Source organism: Cherax quadricarinatus, chromosome 48 (assembly GCF_038502225.1).
Source record: "Cherax quadricarinatus isolate ZL_2023a chromosome 48, ASM3850222v1, whole genome shotgun sequence".
Classification (NCBI taxonomy): domain Eukaryota; kingdom Metazoa; phylum Arthropoda; class Malacostraca; order Decapoda; family Parastacidae; genus Cherax; species Cherax quadricarinatus.
In genome coordinates this window covers 27680558-27703039 of record NC_091339.1, presented here as the reverse complement: position 1 = coordinate 27703039, position 22482 = coordinate 27680558, and the positions used below count along the sequence as shown (strand labels likewise).

The window sequence follows — 22482 nt, the reverse complement described above, 5'->3', positions numbered from 1 at the left end:
CTCAACACTCTGCACTCAAGATTGTGCATTCAAGATTGTGCACTCAAGACTGTGCACTCAAGACTCTGCACTCAAGATTGTACACTCAAGATTGTGCACTTAAGACTCTGCACTCAAGATTGTGCATTCAAGATTGTGCACTCAAGACTGTGCACTCAAGATGTGCACTCAAGATTGTGCACTCAAGACTGTGCACTCAAGACTCTGCACTCAAGATTGTGCACTCAAGACTCTGCACTCAAGACTCTGCACTCAAGACTGTGCACTCAAGACTCTGTACTCAAGACTCTGCACTCAAGATTGTGCACTCAAGATTGTGCACTCAAGGCTGTACACTCAAGACTCTGCACTCAAGATTGTGCACTCAAGATTGTGCACTCAAGTCTGTGCACTCAAGGCTGTGCACACAAGACTCTGCACTCAAGACTGTGCACTCAAGGCTGTGCACTCAAGACTCTGCACTCAAAACTCTGCACTCAAGACTGCACTCAAGATTGTGCACTTAAGGCTGTGCACTCAAGACTGTGCACTCAAGACTCTGCACTCAAGATTCTGCACTCAAGACTGTGCACTTAAGGCTGTGCACTCAAGACTCTGCACTCAAGACTCTGCACTCAAGATTCTGCACTCAAGACTGTGCACTTAAGGCTGTGCACTCAAGACTCTGCACTCAAGACTCTGCACTCAAGACAGTGCACTCAAGACTGTGCACTTCAGGCTGTGCACTCAAGACTCTGCACTCAAGACTCTGTACTCAAGACAGTGCACTCAAGACTGTGCACTCAACAGTACTTAAAATAAGAGTGCTTCTGGGTTTCTGAAAACAGTCTTACCAGAACAAGAGTGCAACATCCCTCTGACACACTGACGGTACTGTGGAAATTTTCTGTGTGAGGTCGAGAACGTCCCATCACAATTTTTATGTAGTTTTAAGGGGTAGACCGGTAAGCCAGCGGAAGGTCTCGGCCTCGCGACCGAAAAGAAGAAGGTGCCATTGTTAATAGTGTATACACTGTTGTTTATCATCAATAGTGTATACAAATATGCTAAATAAAAGTCAGTGCCAGCTGGCATCGTGTTAATACTAATTAACATCGAGTCAGTACAAGTTAACATCGAGTCAATACAAGTTAACATCGAGTCAATACAAGTTAATATCGAGTAGAAACCAGTTAACATCGAGTCGAAACCAGTTAACATCGAGTCGAAACCAGTTAACATCGAGTCGAAACCAGTTAACATCGAGTCGAAACCAGTTAACATCGAGTCGAAACCAGTTAACATCGAGTCGAAACCAGTTAACATCGAGTCGAAACCAACTAACATCGAGTCAATACAAGTTAACATCGAGTCATTATAAGTTAACATCGAGTTGATACCAGTTAACATCGAGTCAATATAAGTTAACATCGAGTTGATACCAGTTAACATCGAGTCAATACAAGTTAACAGTGAGTTAATATTGGTTAATAATAAGCCAATAAGAAAAATGAAATAAGCACATAGAAAACGGATTGTTAATTGTTAATTTCTTACTACAGAAAACCATTTGTGTGAACGTTAAAAATAAGAGAAGGGGAAAGACTGCATGTGGGGGGGGTAGAGGGGAAACGGGTGAGGGGTAAGTGACTCAGGGAAAGGGGTGAGCCAGGGAGGGGAGAGAAGGTTGAATGAGGGAGGGGTAAAAGAGAGGTGAGGGGAAAAGGATTACGTAATCCCTTGTTGGGTTCCTCAGAGTTGTTAACTCAGGTGAGGGGAACCTGACTGAGGACTCCCACAGGTATACCTCACAACACCTGTTTGGATAAACCACTAATTCCTCAGCTTGTGTATACAGGTGTTTGCTTAAACAAATAAAAATATGGAATATCGAGAAATTAATCAAGATTATCCGCTTATCTGGAGAGTAAACACCAGCTGGTCTACAAAAACCAGCTGGTCTACAAACACCGGCTGGACTACAAACACCAGCTGGGATAGAAAAAACATCACATACGGATTATGCAGCAAACAACTTTGGCACTTATTCCCAGGAAGCACAAAGTCGTAAAAAAAAAAACAGTGACCGACCATCGATCCCACTACACTCTCGTTACATTGTTCAAATTGGAAGTGAGGTAGATGGACCTCCGAGAACCTCCCTCTAGTGATTACCTCCACTGACGACCTCCTCCACTGACGATCTCTTCCACTGACGATCTCCTCCACTGACGACCTCCTCCACTGACGACCTCCACCACTGACGACCTCCTCCACTGACGACCTCCTCCACTGACGATCTCTTCCACTGACGACCTCCTCCACTGACGGCCTCCTCCACTGACGACCTCCACCACTGACGACCTCCTCCACTGACGATCTCTTCCACTGACGACCTCCTCCACTGACGACCTCCTCCACTGACGACCTCCTTCACTGACGACCTCAACGAATGAACATCTATATTCTTTACACTGGTCAACAACAAGACGAACATAACCTTCCTCCTGTACCTACTAATAGGTGGCAGGAAATAGGTAGTTACAGATATAGACAGAGTGTCACAAGACTTACGTTGCTATGAGAAAAATCAAAATTTCTACATTTCAAAACGGAGTGGTGAAGAAAGTTTAGGAAACCATACCACGGGCGGGGTTAGAACCCGCGATTAGAGAGTCATGAAACTCCAGACCGACGCCTCGGTCTGGAGTTTTATGTCTGATCGCTGGTTTTAACCCCACCCGTGGTATGGTTTGATTGCAGTCGTGTCATTACGATATCGTGAGTAAAGTTTAGGAGTGTGTGAAAAGGCTTCAGCGAGGTTCTTGATGATCTGAGAGTAATTTAAACGATATCAAGTTCATGAGACATCAACAGTAAACAAAGATTTGTAAACTGATCTTGGTAATATTCCAGGCTGGGCCGGGAGGAATATTCCAGGCTGGGCCGGGAGGAATATTCCAGGCTGGGCCGGGAGGAATATTCCAGGCTGGACCGGAAAGAATATTCCTGGCTGGGGCCGGAAAGGATATTCCAGACTGGGCCGGGAAGGATATTTCAGGCTGGGCCGGGAAGATTATTCCAGGTTGGGCCGGGAAGAATATTACAGGCTGGGCCTGGAAAGATTATTCCAAGCTGGGCCGGGAAGGATATTCCAGGCTGTGCAGAGGAGAGTATTCTTACATTATTCTGGATAATATTGTAGTCAGGGCCGGGAAGGTAAACGCATCTTGGTGTCATATAACAGTAAGAGTTTACACAATAAAATCGAAATAGATAAATTAAAATTTGAAGGAATTTTCTACATTATGACGAGCAAAGTTAATTTTCCTGAAAATATATATCACTGATTCCGACATATTATTGAACTAGGAGGAATTTACTGGGTGGCAATATTCTCTGAGAGAGAGAGAGAGAGAGAGAGAGAGAGAGAGAGAGAGAGAGAGAGAGAGAGAGAGAGGGAGAGAGAGAGACAGTGGAAGAACCCTAGATGAAAATATTTATGGACAAAATGAGCGGAGAGAAAGAGATAGAGAAATAGGAATATACCTAACCTAACACGGAGACAGGGAGAACTGGAGGTATGAGTTGTGTACATGGGGTTCCAAGGGATTGTTGACTAATACAGCCATTTAACTTCTCAAATATTGTATTGCAAGGTCACTCAGGTACTGGCTGGATTGTTCCAACACTCACGGGTTTGTTCAAACACTTATGGGGTCGTTCCAACACTCGTGGAGTTGTTCCAACACTCGCTGGCTTGTTCTAACACCCACGGGGTTGTTACAACATTAGCGGAGTTATTCCAACATTCACACGATTGCTCCAACACTCGTGTGGTTGTTCCAACATTCACGGGGTTGGTCCAACACTCATGGTGTTGTTCCAACACTCGCGGGGTTATTCCAACACTGAAGGGGTTCTTCCAACACTCGATGGGTTGTTCTAACACTCAAAACGTTCTTCCAAAACTCAAGGGGTTGTTCCAATACTCGCCGGGTCGTTCCAGCATAACACCATCACGCACATTATGTGAGTCAATACATCAATGACAGGTGTTAGAAGTGCATGTACAGAGGTAATTGGCTTTTGCTCTTATGATATTGTTTTAGAAGTGTAGCGATGGTATTGCTACACTTCTAGAAATGCAGTTATGGAACGAGTGGTGGTGAACGTGTTTCTAGGTGTCGGGTAGTTACATATTTCATGCGAGATGCATGAAGTTTACCGCCTCATTCATGCCTGGGTTGTGCACCTTACAGTGCCATCTGTGTACTAGAGTCAGTCCTTTTCATGTTCATTCTGGGTCTTTATCTTTTTCGTCTCTTAGTTTCAATTTTTGCGCCATGGTCTGGGTGACTATTTAGCTACAGTCACCTTCCCGACGTCTCTCTCGACCTATTGTCCTGTCCGGTAGCGTTTTCCATTGCCGTTTGTTCTGTTATTCGTTTCTGATATAGTGTTAAAAGCGCTGTAACTAGTGACTTGTGAGTAAACACTAGGACATATTTATTAGAAAACGCCTATATATAATTTCGTTTTAATCTCTGTGTTATAGCTATCCAGGTCCCAGTACCGAAATGTTTACTAATAAATGTGTCCTGGTGTTTGCTTACCTGTCTTTCTCAAGCAGTTTGTCGGTATCAATTACCACGAGGTTTATACTACTATAACCAGTAATAGTGAAATCCTCCACTATATATCCGGAGCTTCGAAACGAGAACAAAGAGAGCCACACCACTCAGAAAACAAGAGAGTAAGTAGGCCCAGCGCTCGCAGGTTGTAACCGAAGTGGTTGTAGCTGGAAAACGGTGATATCAACCAGATTGTTGCACCAAATATGGTAATGATATCGCCAACGTGATATTCGAGTTGAAAATTGCTGTCTTTATAGTAGTACGTTCACTCTCAGGATGAGTGACGCTGCCCAATAATCGCGTTCACCCCTGGACAAAATTCATGTGGTGGGCGGCCGTGATGATTGTGGCGGTGATGGAGGTAGTGGCAGTGGTGGCGGAGGTGATGGTGGAAGTGGAGATTGAGGCAGAAAGGAAACTGAACTTGGTGGTAAACACGTTAATGGATGAGAGTGATTTCGATAATAGACATGGTGAGGGGGTTGAGTTAACAGTGGAGGAATTGATAGATAATGGGGGAGATGGGGGTTGAGGGTAAGAGTGTTACGTTGGTGGTGAGGATGATGATGGTGGTGGTACTCATAATGTCGTGTTAGACAGTAATAACTCGGTGTTGTGTGAGACCCAGGGGTGGGAGACTGGACGTGAGTGCCGTGACACAGACCCCCTCGTATTACCACAGGTCAACCTGTCACACTCACGCTGCCACTCGGGCACTTATACGACGCTTACCTCTAGTGATTTATGCAGGCAATGGATGCAGGCACCCGCATGAGGCACTAATAAGTTCGTACGTGAGACGGGGCACTTATTTCCCACTTTAATCTGTTTGGTTTTCTGACACTTGTTGCATTGTGCGAGGGAAGGCTTAGTTTCAATGGCATGTATCTTGTAGGTGGATCAGTAAAGCTGATGACTCCCTGTGTGCTAACATAAACAGTATTTTTTAAAAATAAAAATATTTCTTAAGGTAAACTCTTAGTATACCTACACAGAGATACACACATAGCGGTGCATATACACTAAAAATACATACACTAACAATACATATGCACCTTTTTGCAGGTTCCCTTATGGAACCTGCAGAATACTTAATAGGCACTTAAGACAGGCATTGCAGTATACCACACCCACCTGTTCACATCAACTTTTGACATTCAACCAGACATTCAAGAATAAAGAAGAATAACCTGTATTTTAAGACCACTTGAGGGTGTTTCTTCGATGCAATTTATGCAAGGAGAATAACCCTGGGTCTTGTACCTTTAGTCAGGTGTTAACAGAGGTGAAAGTTGTGAGGGTGCCGTTATGGGCCCTTGTTACCCACAAGCAGTATGCATGCAAGGAATTCCTACGTAAAATACATTAGAGAAAAGGGGGAAAATGGACAGGTTATACATTTCTGTGGAAATCAACAGGGATTGTGTTGACAAAATAATAAGGTTTACGCCTGACCTTGCAGTCTGTGGACATTTTGCTAAAAGTCACGTTAGTTTAGGTAAGATTCGTCAGGAAACAGGACAAATTTCCTGAATCGGGTCACACGCTGACCCACCACTGCTCCCATGTTGATATTAGCTAGAGAAAGTTCTCTCCGACCCTTGGAGTTAATGCAAAATGAAGCTCTCAGGATTATTCTTGGCTGTCCCAGATCTACAAAAGTTCTTAACATGAGGAAGGAGCTTGGTATTTCTAGTATCAGTGATAGGATTGTTGAAATTAACACTGTACTCAGTATTAGAATGTTGAGAAACGAACCAGACACTGTCACAGTGAATCTTACCAAGTGTCTAGAGGTAAATACACACAGATCTAAATGGATTGTGAAAACGTGCAATTGCATTAAGTTTTATAACCTGCATGAATTGTATCACTGTAGGCAACAAGAGCATTTCACCCCTCCATGGAAGATGTGTTCATTTAATATCACATACCTACAAGTCCCTCCCAAGAAGCTCATTGCTAGTAATCCCTTCCTTAAATCTCTTGTTAGAGCAACTGCTCAAGAAGAAATTTCTCACCTAGCTGGTAGTAACAAGTTATCACAAGTTATATACACTGATGGATCTAAACAGGAGTCTTCTGGCAGGGCTGCATCTGCTCTTGTTGCCACCTCCCTAGTTAAGAACGATAATAAATTTGTTGAGTTAGGCATAAGAATTAACAACTGGGCGTCTACACTGCAAACTGAATTGTTTGCAATCCTAATGGCGCTAAAGCTAACCTATGACACTGAGCTTGACTCTATCATCATTACTGATTCTATGTCATCATTGAAGGCTCTTGACTCATATAATGACTCCAACAACATGCTCATTGGAGAAGCCAGGTATAGATACTCAAAAATTAGGGACAAAGGAATTAATGTACAATTGCTATGGATCCCATCACACATTGGATTACTCCTTCATGATAAAGTTGATATGTTAGCCAAGAAGAGTACCCAGAAGGAGAATGTAGAATATAACTTTGGTATAACTGTGTCTAGCATTAGGAATAATATTAGGAGAGAAGTAAATAATGAAAATGATTGTTATAGGAATGCAGTTAGAAGCCTGAGTAGATCTATAACCCACTATGATAACATGAACGTAGATAAGTATGTTTATGGAGCAACTTGCAATGTGAACAGACTGACTGATGTTGTAGTGGCCAGGCTTAGGCTTGGTTACAAGTACTTCTGGCAGTTTGGGAGACACACAGATGATGATCAAACTAAATGTAAATTATGTGATCAGACATATGGTCACTCTCTTGAACACTATGTGCTTAATTGTCCACTCATTGAGGAATACAGAGACAGACAGTATAATAACCTATGTGACATGTCAAGATATCTTATTAATGAAAATAAGATACCAGATATACTAAGCAAATTTCCTAAATTTGCTTGTAACAGATAAGTGAACTATAGATATGTAGATATAAATCCATATGTATTCCTGTTAACCCTTTGGGGCCTAGTTCCTAGGCCTTTTGTGTATCCATATGCTCTCGCGCTACCGTCCACAGGATGGATATGGGGTGCACAATAAACTAGCCACTTCGGTGGCAAAATCTAAATCTAATCTGACCCACCACTGGAGTTTGTGGCTGGTCAGCCACAAAATAAAACAATTCGTGTATTTCAACGAGACGTTAACTTAATAAAGTATTGGTTAACTTTTTGCGGTTATCAGAAGTTAATATCTCTCCGAATAAAATATTTTTCTTCATCTGAAAGCTAGCAAATGTAATACACAAATAAACCGCAAGAGTTTTCGGTCCGACTTTGTAAATGGTTCAAGTCGGACCGAAACGTCGTGGTAAGTTCCTCTCTTCTATGTGCGAGTTATTTGTGTATCGTTCCAGTCACGGTATTGTGCCTTTTTTCTAATTTAACAAATGTAATCATAACACATCTTTTTTTTAAATACAATCTTATTGCACGGAATAACATTACAGGGGATCCGAAGCTCTTGTGTGGAGGAGGTGATCCTTCTTAGTCCCACAACGCCCCGCTGCTCCGAGCCTCCGATGATTCACTGTTCTCACACACGACATTCAGCCACTTCACTTATGTTCTAATACCCGGGTGTGATACAATGCTTCTTACTTTGTCATTTCCACCGCTCAACCTTGACATTTACCCCGTGAAACATATCACTTCTACTGTAACATGTGAGTGGAACTAGATTCTGCTGGGAGGTGCTGGCGTGATATACTATTGGATGCGTCGAATTTAGGTTTTACAATGGTTTTATTGGTGTAAATATGAGAATGAATTATGCTGAATGATTCTGTTGTAAGTCAGATAAAATAGCTACCCCTAGAAATCGTTTTCTCTGACAGAAATTATTTGTAGAAAACGAACCTCAAGAATGGAGTGACTAATGTTTTTTCTTAATAACTGATAATAAGAAGCAGCAGCAAGATTTTACTTAGAAAACAAGTACATATAGTGGCGGCACCAGGGTTGAGCTGGGACTTGGGAGGGCTTCAGCCTCTAAAAATTCCTCAGTCCCAAAATCCTCCCGAATGAAACTAAATTAGGGGCTCGTAGCCTGGTAGGCAGAGCTCTCGCTTCATACATGCACACACATACACACATACACACACACACACATACACACACACACATACACACACACATACACGCACACACATGTACGTATATACAACAGGCCTAGTGTCTAATCGACATGTGCCTAGGACAAAATGGTAACTAACTAACTAACACTCTGAGTGTTCGATTCCTGGCGAGGCTAGAAACATTGGCCGTGTTTCCTTGCACAAGTTGTCTGTGTTCCCCATCAACAAAATGGGTACCTGGGTGCTAGTCGACTGGTGTGGGTCGCATCCCGGGAACAAAAAGTGACCTAATTTGAGGGAAATGAAACCATACCACGGGCAGGGATAGAACCCGCGATCTGAGAGTCTCAAAACTCCAGACCGTCGCGTTAGCCACTGGACCGCGACGGTCTGGAGTTTTGAGACTCTCAGATCGCGGGTTCTATCCCCGCCCGTGGTATGGTTTATTTGCAATCGTGTTATTACGATTTCGTGAGTCATGTTGAGGGAAATGTTCTGCATAAGAAGGAGCTTTCTATATAGTAATATGTCATTGATGTCAGCTATGGTCTGTATACCTTGTACATGTATTTGTAGTAAATAAAGATTTGGGTCTCCTGAGGCCCCTTCCAGCCAGACAGTCACCCCAAGCACCATCCTGTGCAGAAATTCTGGAGTGTTTGAACCCATTGGGTTATACCAGGATAAATTCTACATAATTTACTATATAAAAATTTGCAAAAGTTTCAGATTATGTAATTCTCGTGTTTATAATATTAACTAAGTTTGTACAGGTACAGATATACATACAAATACAGTTACATAAATTATCATACATAACAGCATAAGTGTAGATTACCCAGAATAACCCAAAAGGGTTATCCAAGGGATCCCACTTTTATTAAATCAAAATCTTGGCCTCTTAATACAAGTTTATTTGGGAGGACCGTAACTTAAAAAAAAAAAAGGCATAAGTAATTTGTAATTATTTCAACAGTCCGAAAGAAAGTTTTAGATATAGATACAAAAAAAGGAATAAAAATACTCAAATTTGACACTTCTGCTAATTATATTTTTTTCTAAATTATTATTATTATTATTATTATTATTATTATTATTATTATTATTATTATTATTATTATTCAATGTTAAACCAATGTTGGTCATTCAGTGCAAGGAATATTGGAGGTTCGATCCTCCTTCAGTTAATCGCGAGACAGTACCTAGTTTTACTCGTCTAGTTCTCGTCTTTCTAGAGCTGGTGGAGGGGCGGTGAAGGCCAAGGCCTCCAGTGTGGCACTTCTGGAGGGCCACCACCAGGATGGTGACAGCGACCATAGCGGGGGCATGATCCACGGTGCTACCATCAAGCAGGTAACAACTTATGGTTACCATGACCCTGGGAACACCCCAGACCACAGCCTTGAGCCCTCCGTTCAAGACGACATTTACGTGGCTGTCTCGACTTCGATGGCGGAGGTAGTTGATCTGGCCACGAAGAATAAAAATCTCGTCAAGAAGAACGCCGAAGAACAAAGCAGCGGCCCGACCAGACCAGGAACTTGGTCTTCAAGGTCTGGTACTGTAAGAGTTGGTGATTCTCAGACCGTCAGTACACCCATTTCTGGTGAGGAGTCTTTGAATCTTGAAACCGATAGCAGACCTGGATCTAGATTTGGGACTTCAAAGTTTGGGGCAGATAAGAGACCCGGATCAGGTGAGAGAAATTCAAGGTCGGACGTCGCCAGTAGGTCCAGCTCGAGAGGCAGAACTCCAGGATCAAAAAGCGCTAGTAGATCAGAATCCAGAGACAGAACCTCGGCGCCACGTGCTGCTAGAACTGACTCCCAGGAGAGAACTTGTGTTAGCAGACCTGGTTCGAGAGACCGAGGTTCAGTATCCGAATTCACAAGCAGACCAACATCTAGACAAAAATCTTTAAAATCTGACAGTACAAGTAGATCGAACTCCAGAGAGAGAACGTCATCTTTGAGTGCTACTAGTAAATCAAGCTCTAGAGAGAGACCCTCAAGGGCTAGTGCTGTTAGCAGGGCAGCCTCAAGAGAGAGAGCTTCAGCCTTGAGCACCACCAGTAGGTCCAGCTCTAAAGATAGAGCCTCGGCTGTAAGTGCCACCAGTAAGTCCAGCTCTAGAGATAGAGCCTCGGCTGCAAGTGCCACCAGTCGGTCCAGTTCTAGAGAGAGGCCCTCGAGGTCTGGCGCAGCAAGCAGACAAAGCTCGAGAGATCGAGCTCCTGATCTCAATGATGACAACATAACCGGTCTGGAAACTGTAGATGAAAACACTGAAATAACTGCCCAATTAGCTACAGAATCCTCTAAACCTCTACATTCTGATGCCTCTTCCAGGATGCCTGGGTCAATGATCGTTTCAGCAAAAAGATTCATGAATAGAGATATACAGTTCCCGTCTTCAGCAGATCTGTCTAGACCCACCAAAATGACTCGCTACACTACCAGGTCCATGGCATCGCGACTGGAAAATCAGAAAGACCCCGTTCAACTACACAGGAAGAATGACCCAAAGGATATCACTAAGATCCCTGATCCATTCAGGATAACAGAAGAGAGCACAAATGAGAGTGAAGAAAATAAGGAAAAAGAAAAGTCTTCTCCAGAAAATCCTTCTGTAATTCCCGAAGCTGAGGCCTCAAGTGAAAGTCGGTTGGTAGAAAGAAGTAAGACGTCGGAAAATCTAATTGCTGGCGGTCAGTCAGAACCTCAGATTCTGCCAAATTCTGAAGTTTTTACTGTAGATATTCCGTTGTCTTTTGAACATGGAGTTCCGAGGCTACAAACTCCCAAGTTGATCACTCCTCGGCCTGATGACGCGAGTGACAAAGACAGCCAGAATGTTCAGGAAATTAAGTCTTCACGGTCGAAAATTTCAACTTCGGACAAGGGGGAAGAAAATACTGAAGATTCAAATGCAAATATTTCTGGCATTGTAAGAAGTCGATCTCTCGTTGCCATAACAGCAGAGGAAAATTTCATATATGCCACAGGTCAGTCGCCCAGATCAAGCTCTTCTTTGAGTCAACAAGTAGAGTCACAACCTGGTCAGTCCAACTCCAGCAATCATTCAAAAGAGACACAACAAAATACTGCTTTTGATGCAACCAATGGGAAAACAGATCAAATGAATGAAAAACTCGAGAACCAATCAGAGTCCAGCAGCCAGTCCGTAGCCGACCAATCAATACCTCAGGATGGAGTAGCGGGCAGCACGGCAGGCGTGAAGAATAGTGGCGGGAAACCCACGCTGGGTGGCAGTGTTCTCGCAAACGTTGCGGTGAGCGGCGGTGCTGAGAAAGATGACGCCAGCGAGCCACAGAAAAGTATTTCAAAAGTGAAAGAAGACTCAGCAAAACATTACAGTGTTAAATCGAAGGACTCGGGGAAGGCTCTGAAGAATCCTCAACATGACCTTAACACCGAATCAAACTCAAAAGATGTTACAGTTCCTCCAGTTTCCACTGGCAGTGTGGTAGCTCAGAGCACATCCTTAAGGGAGGATGTGCTCGTAGAAGCTCTTGTGGAGTCGGCACGGTCAAACTCTGGTGACAAGATAAGTATCCCAATCTCAGGTAATACCACAATGCCCTACCAGGCGGCGCCTCGAGGCACCTCTCTTTCTTCAGTGGAGGTTCCGGAGGGCACAATATCCACCGTGTCTCTCGCTGTGTCAAAGACAGAGTCTGCTGTGTCACGCCCGCTGGCGGTGCGTGATCCTACTGCTGCTACCACGGGCGGAATCTTCGATCGGTTTTCCACTCCGAGGAGCCTCTGGCAGAAAGCCCAGCCGCCATTAGTGGTGAAGTCCGGTGGTGATCCTTACTCCCGGGAGCCCAGGGAATACGAAGACTACCTTCCGAGGGAACCCTCTAGACCGACCCTGAAGCGTCGTGGCTCCCTTAGTAAGATAGATGCACAAGATCTCAACGACGATGACTACGACGACAGCTCCCTCTACAACTGGAAGTCAAAGGTCAAGGAGAGCCGCGGGGCACAGACGGTCCGAATGAAGAACCAACAGCCTCGACACAGCATTCTGAAGAAGACGGATCCTAGACCCACCCAGAGGAAAGATGAACTGCGCCCCTCGTTGAAGGAGAGGATACATGAGGAGTACAGAGACAGCCCGCCTATCATCATTGCCAGCGGACTCGTCCCCAAGAACCTGGAGTCTCTCACTTCAGAGTACCAAGCTGCTCACGCCGGCCACAACGACGATGGAGGCCATGGAATTGGTGTCAGCAGCCATCTCAGCACAGGGACTACAGGTCATCATGGTGCTGTTAACAGTGGTCACAGTGGTACTGGGAGTAATGCCTACCATGGGAACAGTGGGCACTACACTACCGGAAGCAGCACGTACAACAGCGCCACGTACGGGCCAGGAGGCGGCACCAGTTACAGCAACTATCCATCAAGCACAAATTACCCATCGAATACCAGCTACCCGGCAAGCACGAACTACCCAGTAAGCACTGCCAATCGGATGGGAGGCGTCCCCGCCAGCAGAAGTTACACTGCTAAAGAGAGAGATCAATTTCACGAACGATATCTTGAGCCAGCGCCGGGGGGGCCAGCTACCACCCCTCTGGCCACATCCCAACAGAAACAGAATATCGGCGATGTATTCGACCGATTACACAGTAACCGGCGGCCCGAACACACCGCTGTCGTCGCCAGAAAGCCTGAGATTAAGCCCAAGCCCAAGTCAGTCCCGCCAAAGGCTCCCGCCAGGGATGGCGGTGGGTCCAGTGCAACCACCAGGGCTGCTGTGCCAGAGTCTCAGCGACGCCTGCAACAGCAACAACAACAACAGCTGCAGCAACAGCAGCAGGCCGCCGCTAACGATGTATTCAGTAGACTATATCAGAACGCCCCGAGCAGGAAGCGAAGAGATGAGGTAAGTCAAAATAGAACTCTCAGTAGGTTGAAAAAACGAATGCAGAACAGAACTTTTATGGAGACGATGTGTCTTTCGTTACATAGGAGAACCGTAGTCTCAATAAAAATTCTGACTGTGCATTTGTATTTATTTTAACCAACTTGTCAGCTATATTCTCTCTCTCTCTCTCTCTCTCTCTCTCTCTCTCTCTCTCTCTCTCTCTCTCTCTCTCTCTCTCTCTCTCTCTCTCTCTCTCAGTAGAAATCAGTGTTATTATTAATTATTATTATTATATTAATGGGGAAGCTAAGCCTATAGTGGTTCAAACGTCGTCTGGGGAATGGGAGACAATCAGTTTTGATCCACTGAAGGTGAGGAGTAGCTTCAATTATTTGGATCAAGAGCCCTTCATATGGGATGGGATATCCAGTGTTATTGTTTCTCCTCAGTATTATACGAACTCAACAGTTCACGAATATTCACAAGAATGGACGAAAAACTTCTCTAGTGGTCTCTGCCTGCTCAAGAGTCTCCGCATTCTTTAATGAATATGGAGTTGATTGTAGCATTTTCGTGAGTTCCATCAATTCTATCTGATGAACCTGTAAAGACCTGTGGAAAAGAGAAATTTTTCTCTTCTGCTCTGATATTCCCTGAGAATTACCCATTTATATCGTGTAGGGTTTACTCTCATTTCTCTTAAAGGCATCTTCACTTCTTCAAGTATACTCTCTCCCCTTAGGATTCTTTCATTTACCCTTAAGAACCTCCTCCTGAATGAGTATTCTTAACTTCTATTAAGTGCTATTCGTCACCTCCCTTAAACGAAGCCTGGTCACAGATCGGGCCGCAGGGGCGCTGATTCCCGAAACTCTAGGTATACACCTTCCCAAAATGTTGCCTCTTGCTCTGTAACAATGGTCATCAATTATGTAGCAGTTCTGGAGACTCCCTCTTTATATTGCTTTAATGACTAACAACGTCCGTTAAAGGAAAGCGGGCAACACGCGACACTTTGCTGGCGTGAGCTAGGAGAGTCAGAGGGAGGGGTGGAAGGAGTGGATTGAGAGGTAAAGGGAGTAGTGAAGGGAGGGTTGTAAATCTTACAACAGGACAGTTGTTGTATTTTGGAAGGAGAGTAAAATCTCCATTTGGATGAATATTTGTAAACCATTTTTTTTTTATATATAAAATTAGAAGGATACTATCTCGCTCTCTCTCTCCCCTTCCCCCTTTCTGTCTCGTTTCCACCGACTCGTCTAGTCACCCCTCTCCCAATTTTGCCTTTCCATTTCTCTCCCCAACACTAAGATTCTCTCACCATCACTTCCTCTCCATCTCCACTAGGTATCAGAGTCATCCCGCCTACTGGAGGTCCCAGCCTCCACCCTCCAGCCATCAGACACCGCCCCAACTGCTTACAAGGACACTGGTAAGACCAGTCAGAGACCAGCCAAGGACTCAGCCCCGGCCCCTGCTGGACGACACAGCCGCTCAGACACCGTCCTTAATATGCCCTTGTGAGTACCGATTTTTTTTGTAACAACAATTTAGCTTTCAAGCTAATCAACAAATTGAAAATCCACCACATTTACGTTTTGGTCTGCGACAGACCGAAACGTCGTCTAGTTTCATCAAAATGTTGATCGTAGATTATTCCAGTCACGGTATTATGACTTATTTTAGAATAGATGTATAATCTGCACTTACGAATACTGTACATTGTTATATTTTTGAATATACGTATACAATTATGGTGGGAGAAAACTGTAGACGTTAGCTACGTAGATAGTTTACATCACGTTTTTATGGACATGTATGATACAGGAGGAGACTTTAGAATTAATTTATTGATTTGTAGGATGCTTGCTCTCGTGGGATTAAACCAGTGAATTATAACTGTTGGTCCTCTGTTGTAAAGACCTAAACGAGAAACTTGCTTCTTAAATCTGTTTTTCCACTCCACTAGAGTACTGCAACAGTACATAGCTCCTGACGAAGGACGGGAGACAGGACGAAAGGTCCTAGAGCCAATTCATTCCATCCACCAATATATATATATATATATATATATATATATATATATATATATATATATATATATATTGGTGGATGTGTCTTGCGTCCCCCTGCACCCCTTTCACCCCTTTAATAGTGAATAAACAGAACCAAGAGATGAGACGTGAGTTATCAGAGAACGAGCAACGAGTGAGGTATCCCTAGGACTGGGCAAGGCTAACAAGTGAGGTGCCCCAAGAACTAGCCAGATAGTTTATCAGTACAATAATATGCCACAACCTGTCTAACTCTTCCACCAGTACAAGGATATAGACAAAGATAAAAATATAACGAGATACATTTCACGATCATTATAAAATTTGTAAATATTGCTTGTATACGGGACCTCGTGTTCTTCATTAATTACGTTATATAGTGAAGCCACTATATAACATATATAACACACATATATAACATATATAACATATATAACACACACACACACACTCGACCCCTGCAAACACAATTAGTGAGTACACACACACAGGGCCAGTAGCTATGAATCGACCCTTGTAACAGCAATTAGGTGAGTACAAGGGGTTGCAGGAAACGCACGTTTTACTCCGTTGCACAATTAAGAGGTATAACAGCGCATAATAGTAGAACCACCACACGCAATGCGTCATCTGTTGTGTATTTGACCTAGTCTACTGAAGGCTTTGTGTACTCACCTACCTCATTGTTATCAATGAGTATCTTGCACGTTGTGACCATGTCTCCCTGAGACTCTTGTGGTCATTGCTCCCCTGAGAAACATTGTGTCATTAAGACAAATGATAATTGTTTGCAAAAACCTATATGTAATCAGATAGTTTTACATAAACGGAGTGTGATAGTCACGAACACAAACATCTCCCTTTGTTTACGACATAAACACAAGAAACCTTTAAGGAATAATTGCATAAAAATGTATAGTTAAACGATAATTAGGAAGGATCTACAATTCGTAAAATACGAGACCAGATCAATACGTGTTATAATCCCATGTGGGACTGTGCAGGTGTTATTCGTGTATATATGATTGAATATACTGAGATTACACACCTGTTGATGTATATACCCCGTGACAGTGACTAACTAACCTGTGCTAATAGTAAGGGTGTTGTAATGTTGACAGTGATGTATGCAACGGTAGCAGTGTTGTTGACAGTAGTGGAGGGAAGCTATGGTGTTGGAGAAGGAAGATATGGTGGTGGCAGTGACTAAGGGAAGCTGTGGTGAAACCTCTCCAGTATTCCTCAACTATAACTAGTGGTAGTAGTAGTAGTTGTTGTTGTTGTCGTTGTTGTTGCTGTTTCATCGTTATGGGAAAGTTCTAGCTCGTAGAGGTCATCCAGCTCCTGGAAATTGTTAAATAGTTAGGTTTAATTACGGAAGTTTAATCAAGCGCAGGTAAACATGTAGATAAGGCGAATATGTGGTCAAATTCAGCTACAGTTTCTGAACGACAACAATGAAGAAATGAGAAGTCCAGTCAGGAGACGCTGATGTAGAAAGTGACGCAACACTCCTTGATGGATGGCATTACCAAGAGACCATGACATGCGGCTGACAGTAGCTCCCACAGAGATGAAAGCAAAAAGTACAAAGGTTACCCACGATGAATCAAAAGGCACATTACCGTGACTGGAACCAATCACAACAAACCCACAAATTGGGAATGAAAAATGAGGACGTTTTTAATCAGTCTTGGAGAATTATGTCGCAGGTGAACGCTCCCATTGTGAGAGCCAGAAATAAAATCAAAATATAGGGGAAAAAGGGAGACAGAAGGGCGAATCAAAATATTATAGAAGTTAAAGGCAGTGGGAAGGGAGGGGAGAGACAAGGTCAGCTTTAGTTACGTGTGTTCTGAGGATTAGAATATTTCACAGTATGGTGGTAGATGCCAGCATGTATAGAAATGTAAAGTGGAAAGCGGTTGAAATTGACGGAGAAAAGAGGACAAAGACCCAACACAAACTATTCCACAGCCACATTAAGAAAAAAGTTGGTCATAAAAGAACTGACGAATAGACAAAGTGAGAACCGTGCCACAGATAATTGTAAACCGAGTGGACAGATGGTTTAATAACTTTTCAAATCTGAGTAGAAACTATCAGTACTGGTACAGAAAAGAACTGGCACCGAAGTTCTGGAAAATATGGAACAAGTTAATAAGTTCCAGGACTATACACAAATAACACAAATAACCATCGATGTGCGCCCTTCACTCTGGCTCCGCTGTGGATGACATCTTTGCTCTGTGGCATCATGACTCCAGTCTCTTCCAACCTTTTCTTGAAGCTCTTAATAGTCTTGCCCCTTCCATTAAGTTTAAAGCTTAATGGGAATCTAATTCCTTGCTTCCTTTCCTTGATGTTCATGTCCACCGCTCAGATACAGGATTTTCCTTTCCATTTCCCGCAAACCTATGCACAGTGGCATTTACATTCACTACTTTTCCTATCATGCTTCCCCTGCCAAGAAAAGTGTTCTTATCTCTCTCTTTCTCCGTGCCCTCCGCATCTGTGATCCTCAGTTCCTTCCAGCAGAAATTTCCACTCTTCATAATTCGTTTTCCCGTCTTGGCTACCCTTCCCATTTCATAGACTCTGCCTTCTAACGTGCTAAACGTAATTTCTTCTCTCCCAAACTCTCTACTCCTGGGAACTCTTCTGTCCTCTGCCTTCCCTACATTTCCGGTCTTTCTAATCTCAACAATTCTCTCCGTCCCTTAGACATCAAGCTTACTTTCCGCCAGACTAACACTCTTCCCACTAATTTCGTTCATACCTCTCCTCCCTCTACAGATGTTCCTGGTGTCTACTCTATTTTTTGCTCCTCCTGTCCTCTTCAGTACTTTGGAGAAACAGACTTAGGGAGCACAAAAATAGTGTTAGGCTTGCCGGCACTAACAATGCTCTGTTCTGTCACGTCAGAGATCACAGCCATCCTATTGACTGGTCTTCTGCTAAAACTGTCTTCCCTACTTCCAACTCTAACAGTCGCCGTCTAATTGAATCGTCTCTAATACACAACTTTCCTTGTATGAATCTTAGTCCTGGCTTCCTCTCTGTAGATGCCTTCCTCTCCCACTATATTGTAAAATGCTCCAAACTTCAGAACACCCGTGACTTAACCTGAGTCCTCCTTTTTTCTTCTTCTCCCTCTTCCCCTTTCCTCTTTCATTTTTTCTCCTCTGGGTTGTCTTTCTTCTGTCTCGTGTTTCTGTTGCTTCATTATTTATTTCATCACTTCCTTTTCTTCCCCACCTCTGTGTACTTGCTCTCCCTCTGTGGGCACCTAGCTCCCTTGTGGGCACCTAGCTCCCTTGTGTGCACCTAGCTCCCTTGCAGTGCTCCCCTTTCTTTGTATTTGACTGGCTCCTCCTCAACGTCGTCGTAAGCTCCTCTCTTCTATGTGCGGGTTATTTGTGAATCGTTCCAGTCACGGTATTGTGCCTTTTTTTTTTGTTATTTATTCCAGGACTACTAAAAGAGTTGGATGTAGCAACGGTAATACATGAATCAAGATAAAAAGATTAGTTTGGAAACTAATATAAGAAACTAATGCAACTTTACCACACAAAATAAGTCACTCTTGACAGGAGATAAACCATATAACTGTAAGACAGACAGTGAAGACAGGAGGTATATCAGACAGCTGGAAGGCAGCCAATATTGCACAGATATTTTCCAGAATTGGAGTTCGACAGGTGTCACAGTCAATAGCCATTTCAAATATGGCATTTGAAGTCAAGGAGAATATAACCCCGAGACAGACTATCGTTTCTTCAGGCAGGACATAGCAGAGTGGGAAAGTATTTTCTTAGACTGCCAGAAGGCATTTGACGGTTCATAAAATAACGACACAGGTCGGGGTGAAAATAAAGGTACTCCACTGAATACGGAAATACTTGTTAAACAGAAGACAATCACAGTAAAACAGAAAGTTTAAAGATTCGAGAAAATAACAAGAGGTCTGTCAACTTGTGTTTGGAACACCCGCAGTGTGCGGCTACACTGTTCTGTGACAGTGGCTACACTGTCACATTGCACCACAGAGGATGGATGGGCTACACGGGGCAGTGAAATCTGTCAGCCTGAGCCCAGGAACTTCAGTAGGTGGATGAGGACATCGACCAGCACGTAGCTGTGGGTTCACCAGCTACGATACCTTCAAACGCTTCCTTCCAGCAGAGTTGGAGTTACTAGCACGTGGAAATTACCATCTCTTAGGATGGCCTATCAAACACAAGTGAAAATCTGTGATATACGTGAAAGATCTGCTAAAGGGATGAAGTACCTCTCCCTTCCCACCATCCACTCCCTCTGTCTTCTCCCCACCATCCACTCCCTCTGCATTCCCCCCACCTACCACTCCATCTACCTCCACTCCAAACCTATCACTCCATCTACCTCCACTCTCCTCCTCAACATCGTTTAAGAAATATTTTTATTATAAACAAATATTAAACCAAAATATATACCGATGAAAAGACTGAAATTAACTGGCCTTAAAACCTTGTGTTTTTTTAAACATGAAATAATCTAACTAGCAATTTCAAGCAATTTTTAGCTGCGTCCAGTTGCTTCCTCCCTTGCTTCCTCTCTTGCTTCCTCTCTTGCTTCCTCCCTTGCTTCCTCTCTTGCTTCCTCTCTTGCTTCCTCCCTTGCTTCCTCCCTTGCTTCCTCTCTTGCTTCCTCCCTTGCTTCCTCTCTTGCTTCCTCTCTTGCTTCCTCTCTTGCTTCCTCTCTTGCTTCCTCTCTTGCTTCCTCCCTTGCTTCCTCCCTTGCTTCCTCCCTTGCTTCCTCCCTTGCTTCCTCCCTTGCTTCCTCTCTTGCTTCCTCTCTTGCTTCCTCCCTTGCTTCCTCTCTTGCTTCCTCTCTTGCTTCCTCTCTTGCTTCCTCTCTTGCTTCCTCCCTTGCTTCCTCCCTTGCTTCCTCCCTTGCTTCCTCCCTTGCTTCCTCCCTTGCTTCCTCCCTTGCTTGCTCCCTTGCTTGCTCCCTTGCTTCCTCTCTTGCTTCCTCCCCTGCTTCCTCTCTTGTTTCCTCCCTTGCTTCCTCCCTTGCTTCCTCCCTTGCATACTCCCTTGCTTCCTCTCATGCTTCCTCCCTTGCTTCCTCCCTTGCTTCCTCCCTTGCTTCCTCCCTTGCGTCCTCCCTTGCTTCCTCTCTTGCTTCCTCTCTTGCTTCCTCTCTTGCATCCTCCCTTGCTTCCTCCCTTGCTTCCTACCTTGCTTCCTCTCTTGCTTCCTCCCTTGCTACCTTGCTTCCTCCCTTGCTTCCTCCCTTGCTTCCTCCCTTCCATCCTCCCTTGCTTCCTCCCTTGCTTCCTCCCTTGCTTCCTCCCTTGCTTCCTCCCTTGCTTCCTCCCTTGCATCCTCCCTTGCTTCCTTTCTTGCTTCCTCCCTTGCTTCCTCTCTTGCTTCCTCCCTTGCTTCCTCTCTTTCTTCCTCTCTTGCTTCCTCCCTTGCTTCCTCCCTTGCTTCCTCCCTTGCTTCCTCCCTTGCATACTCCCTTGCCTCCTCTCTTGCTTCCTCCCTTGCTTCCTCCCTTGCTTCCTTCCTTGCTTCCTCCCTTGCTTCCTCCCTTGCTTCCTTCATTGCTTCCTCCCTTGCTTCCTCCCTTGCATACTCCCTTGCTTCCTCCCTTGCTTCCTCCCTTGCTTCCTCCCTTGCTTCCTCCCTTGCTTATTCCCTTGCTTCCTCTCTTGCTTCCTCCCTTGCTTCCTCTCTTGTTTCCTCCCTTGCTTCCTCCCTTGCTTCCTCCCTTGCATACTCCCTTGCTTCCTCTCATGCTTCCTCCCTTGCTTCCTCCCTTGCTTCCTCCCTTGCTTCCTCCCTTGCTTCCTCCCTTGCTTCCTCTCTTGCTTCCTCCCTTGCTACCTTGCTTCCTCCCTTGCTTCCTCCCTTGCGTCCTCCCTTGCTTCCTCCCTTGCTTCCTCTCTTGCTTCCTCTCTTGCTTCCTCCCTTGCTTCCTCCCTTGCTTCCTCCCTTGCTTCCTCTCTTGCTTCCTCCCTTGCTACCTTGCTTCCTCTCTTGCTTCCTCCCTTGCTACCTTCCTTCCTCCCTTGCATCCTCCCTTCCATCCTCCCTTGCTTCCTCCCTTGCTTCCTCCCTTGCTTCCTCCCTTGCTTCCTCCCTTGCTTCCTCCCTTGCTTCCTCCCTTGCATCCTCCCTTGCTTCCTTTCTTGCTTCCTCCCTTGCTTCCTCTCTTGCTTCCTCCCTTGCTTCCTCTCTTGCTTCCTCTCTTGCTTACTCCCTTGCTTCCTCCCTTGCTTCCTCCCTTGCATACTCCCTTGCTTCCTCCCTTGCTTCCTCCCTTGCTTCCTCCCTTGCTTCCTCCCTTGCTTCCTCCCTTGCTTCCTTCCTTGCTTCCTCCCTTGCTTCCTCCCTTGCATACTCCCTGCTTCCTCCCTTGCTTCCTCCCTTGCTTCCTCCCTTGCTTCCTCCCTTGCATCCTCCTTTGCTTCTTGCTTCCTCCCTTGCTTCCTCCCTTGCTTCCTCCCTTGCTTCCTCCCTTGCTTCCTCCCTTGCTTCCTCCCTTGCTTCCTCCCTTGCATCCTCCCTTGCTTCCTTTCTTGCTTCCTCCCTTGCTTCCTCTCTTGCTTCCTCTCTTGCTTCCTCTCTTGCTTCCTCTCTTGCTTCTTCCTTTGCTTCATCCCTTGCTTCCTCCCTTGCATACTCCCTTGCTTCCTCCCTTGCTTCCTCCCTTGCTTCCTCTCTTGCGTCCTCGCTTGCTTCCTCCCTTGCTTCCTCCCTTGCTTCCTCCCTTGCTCTCTCCATTGCTTCCTCCCTTGCTTCCTCCCTTGCTTCCTCCCTTGCTTCCTCTCTTGCTTCCTCTCTTCCTTCCTCCTT

At 44.6% G+C, this 22482-nt stretch overlaps 1 protein-coding gene across 2 annotated transcripts in view; it reads left to right on the top strand.

Moving 5' to 3' along the window:
* Positions 1-22482, top strand: part of LOC128696100 (serine-rich adhesin for platelets-like) — an 89274-nt gene that overhangs the window by 29752 nt on the left and 37040 nt on the right. For both annotated transcript variants that reach the window (XM_070095034.1, XM_070095033.1), the window contains exons 3-4: positions 9923-13601; positions 14931-15103. In XM_070095034.1, coding sequence (XP_069951135.1) covers positions 9923-13601; positions 14931-15103 — 3852 coding nt within the window. The remainder of the gene's footprint in view (positions 1-9922; positions 13602-14930; positions 15104-22482) is intronic.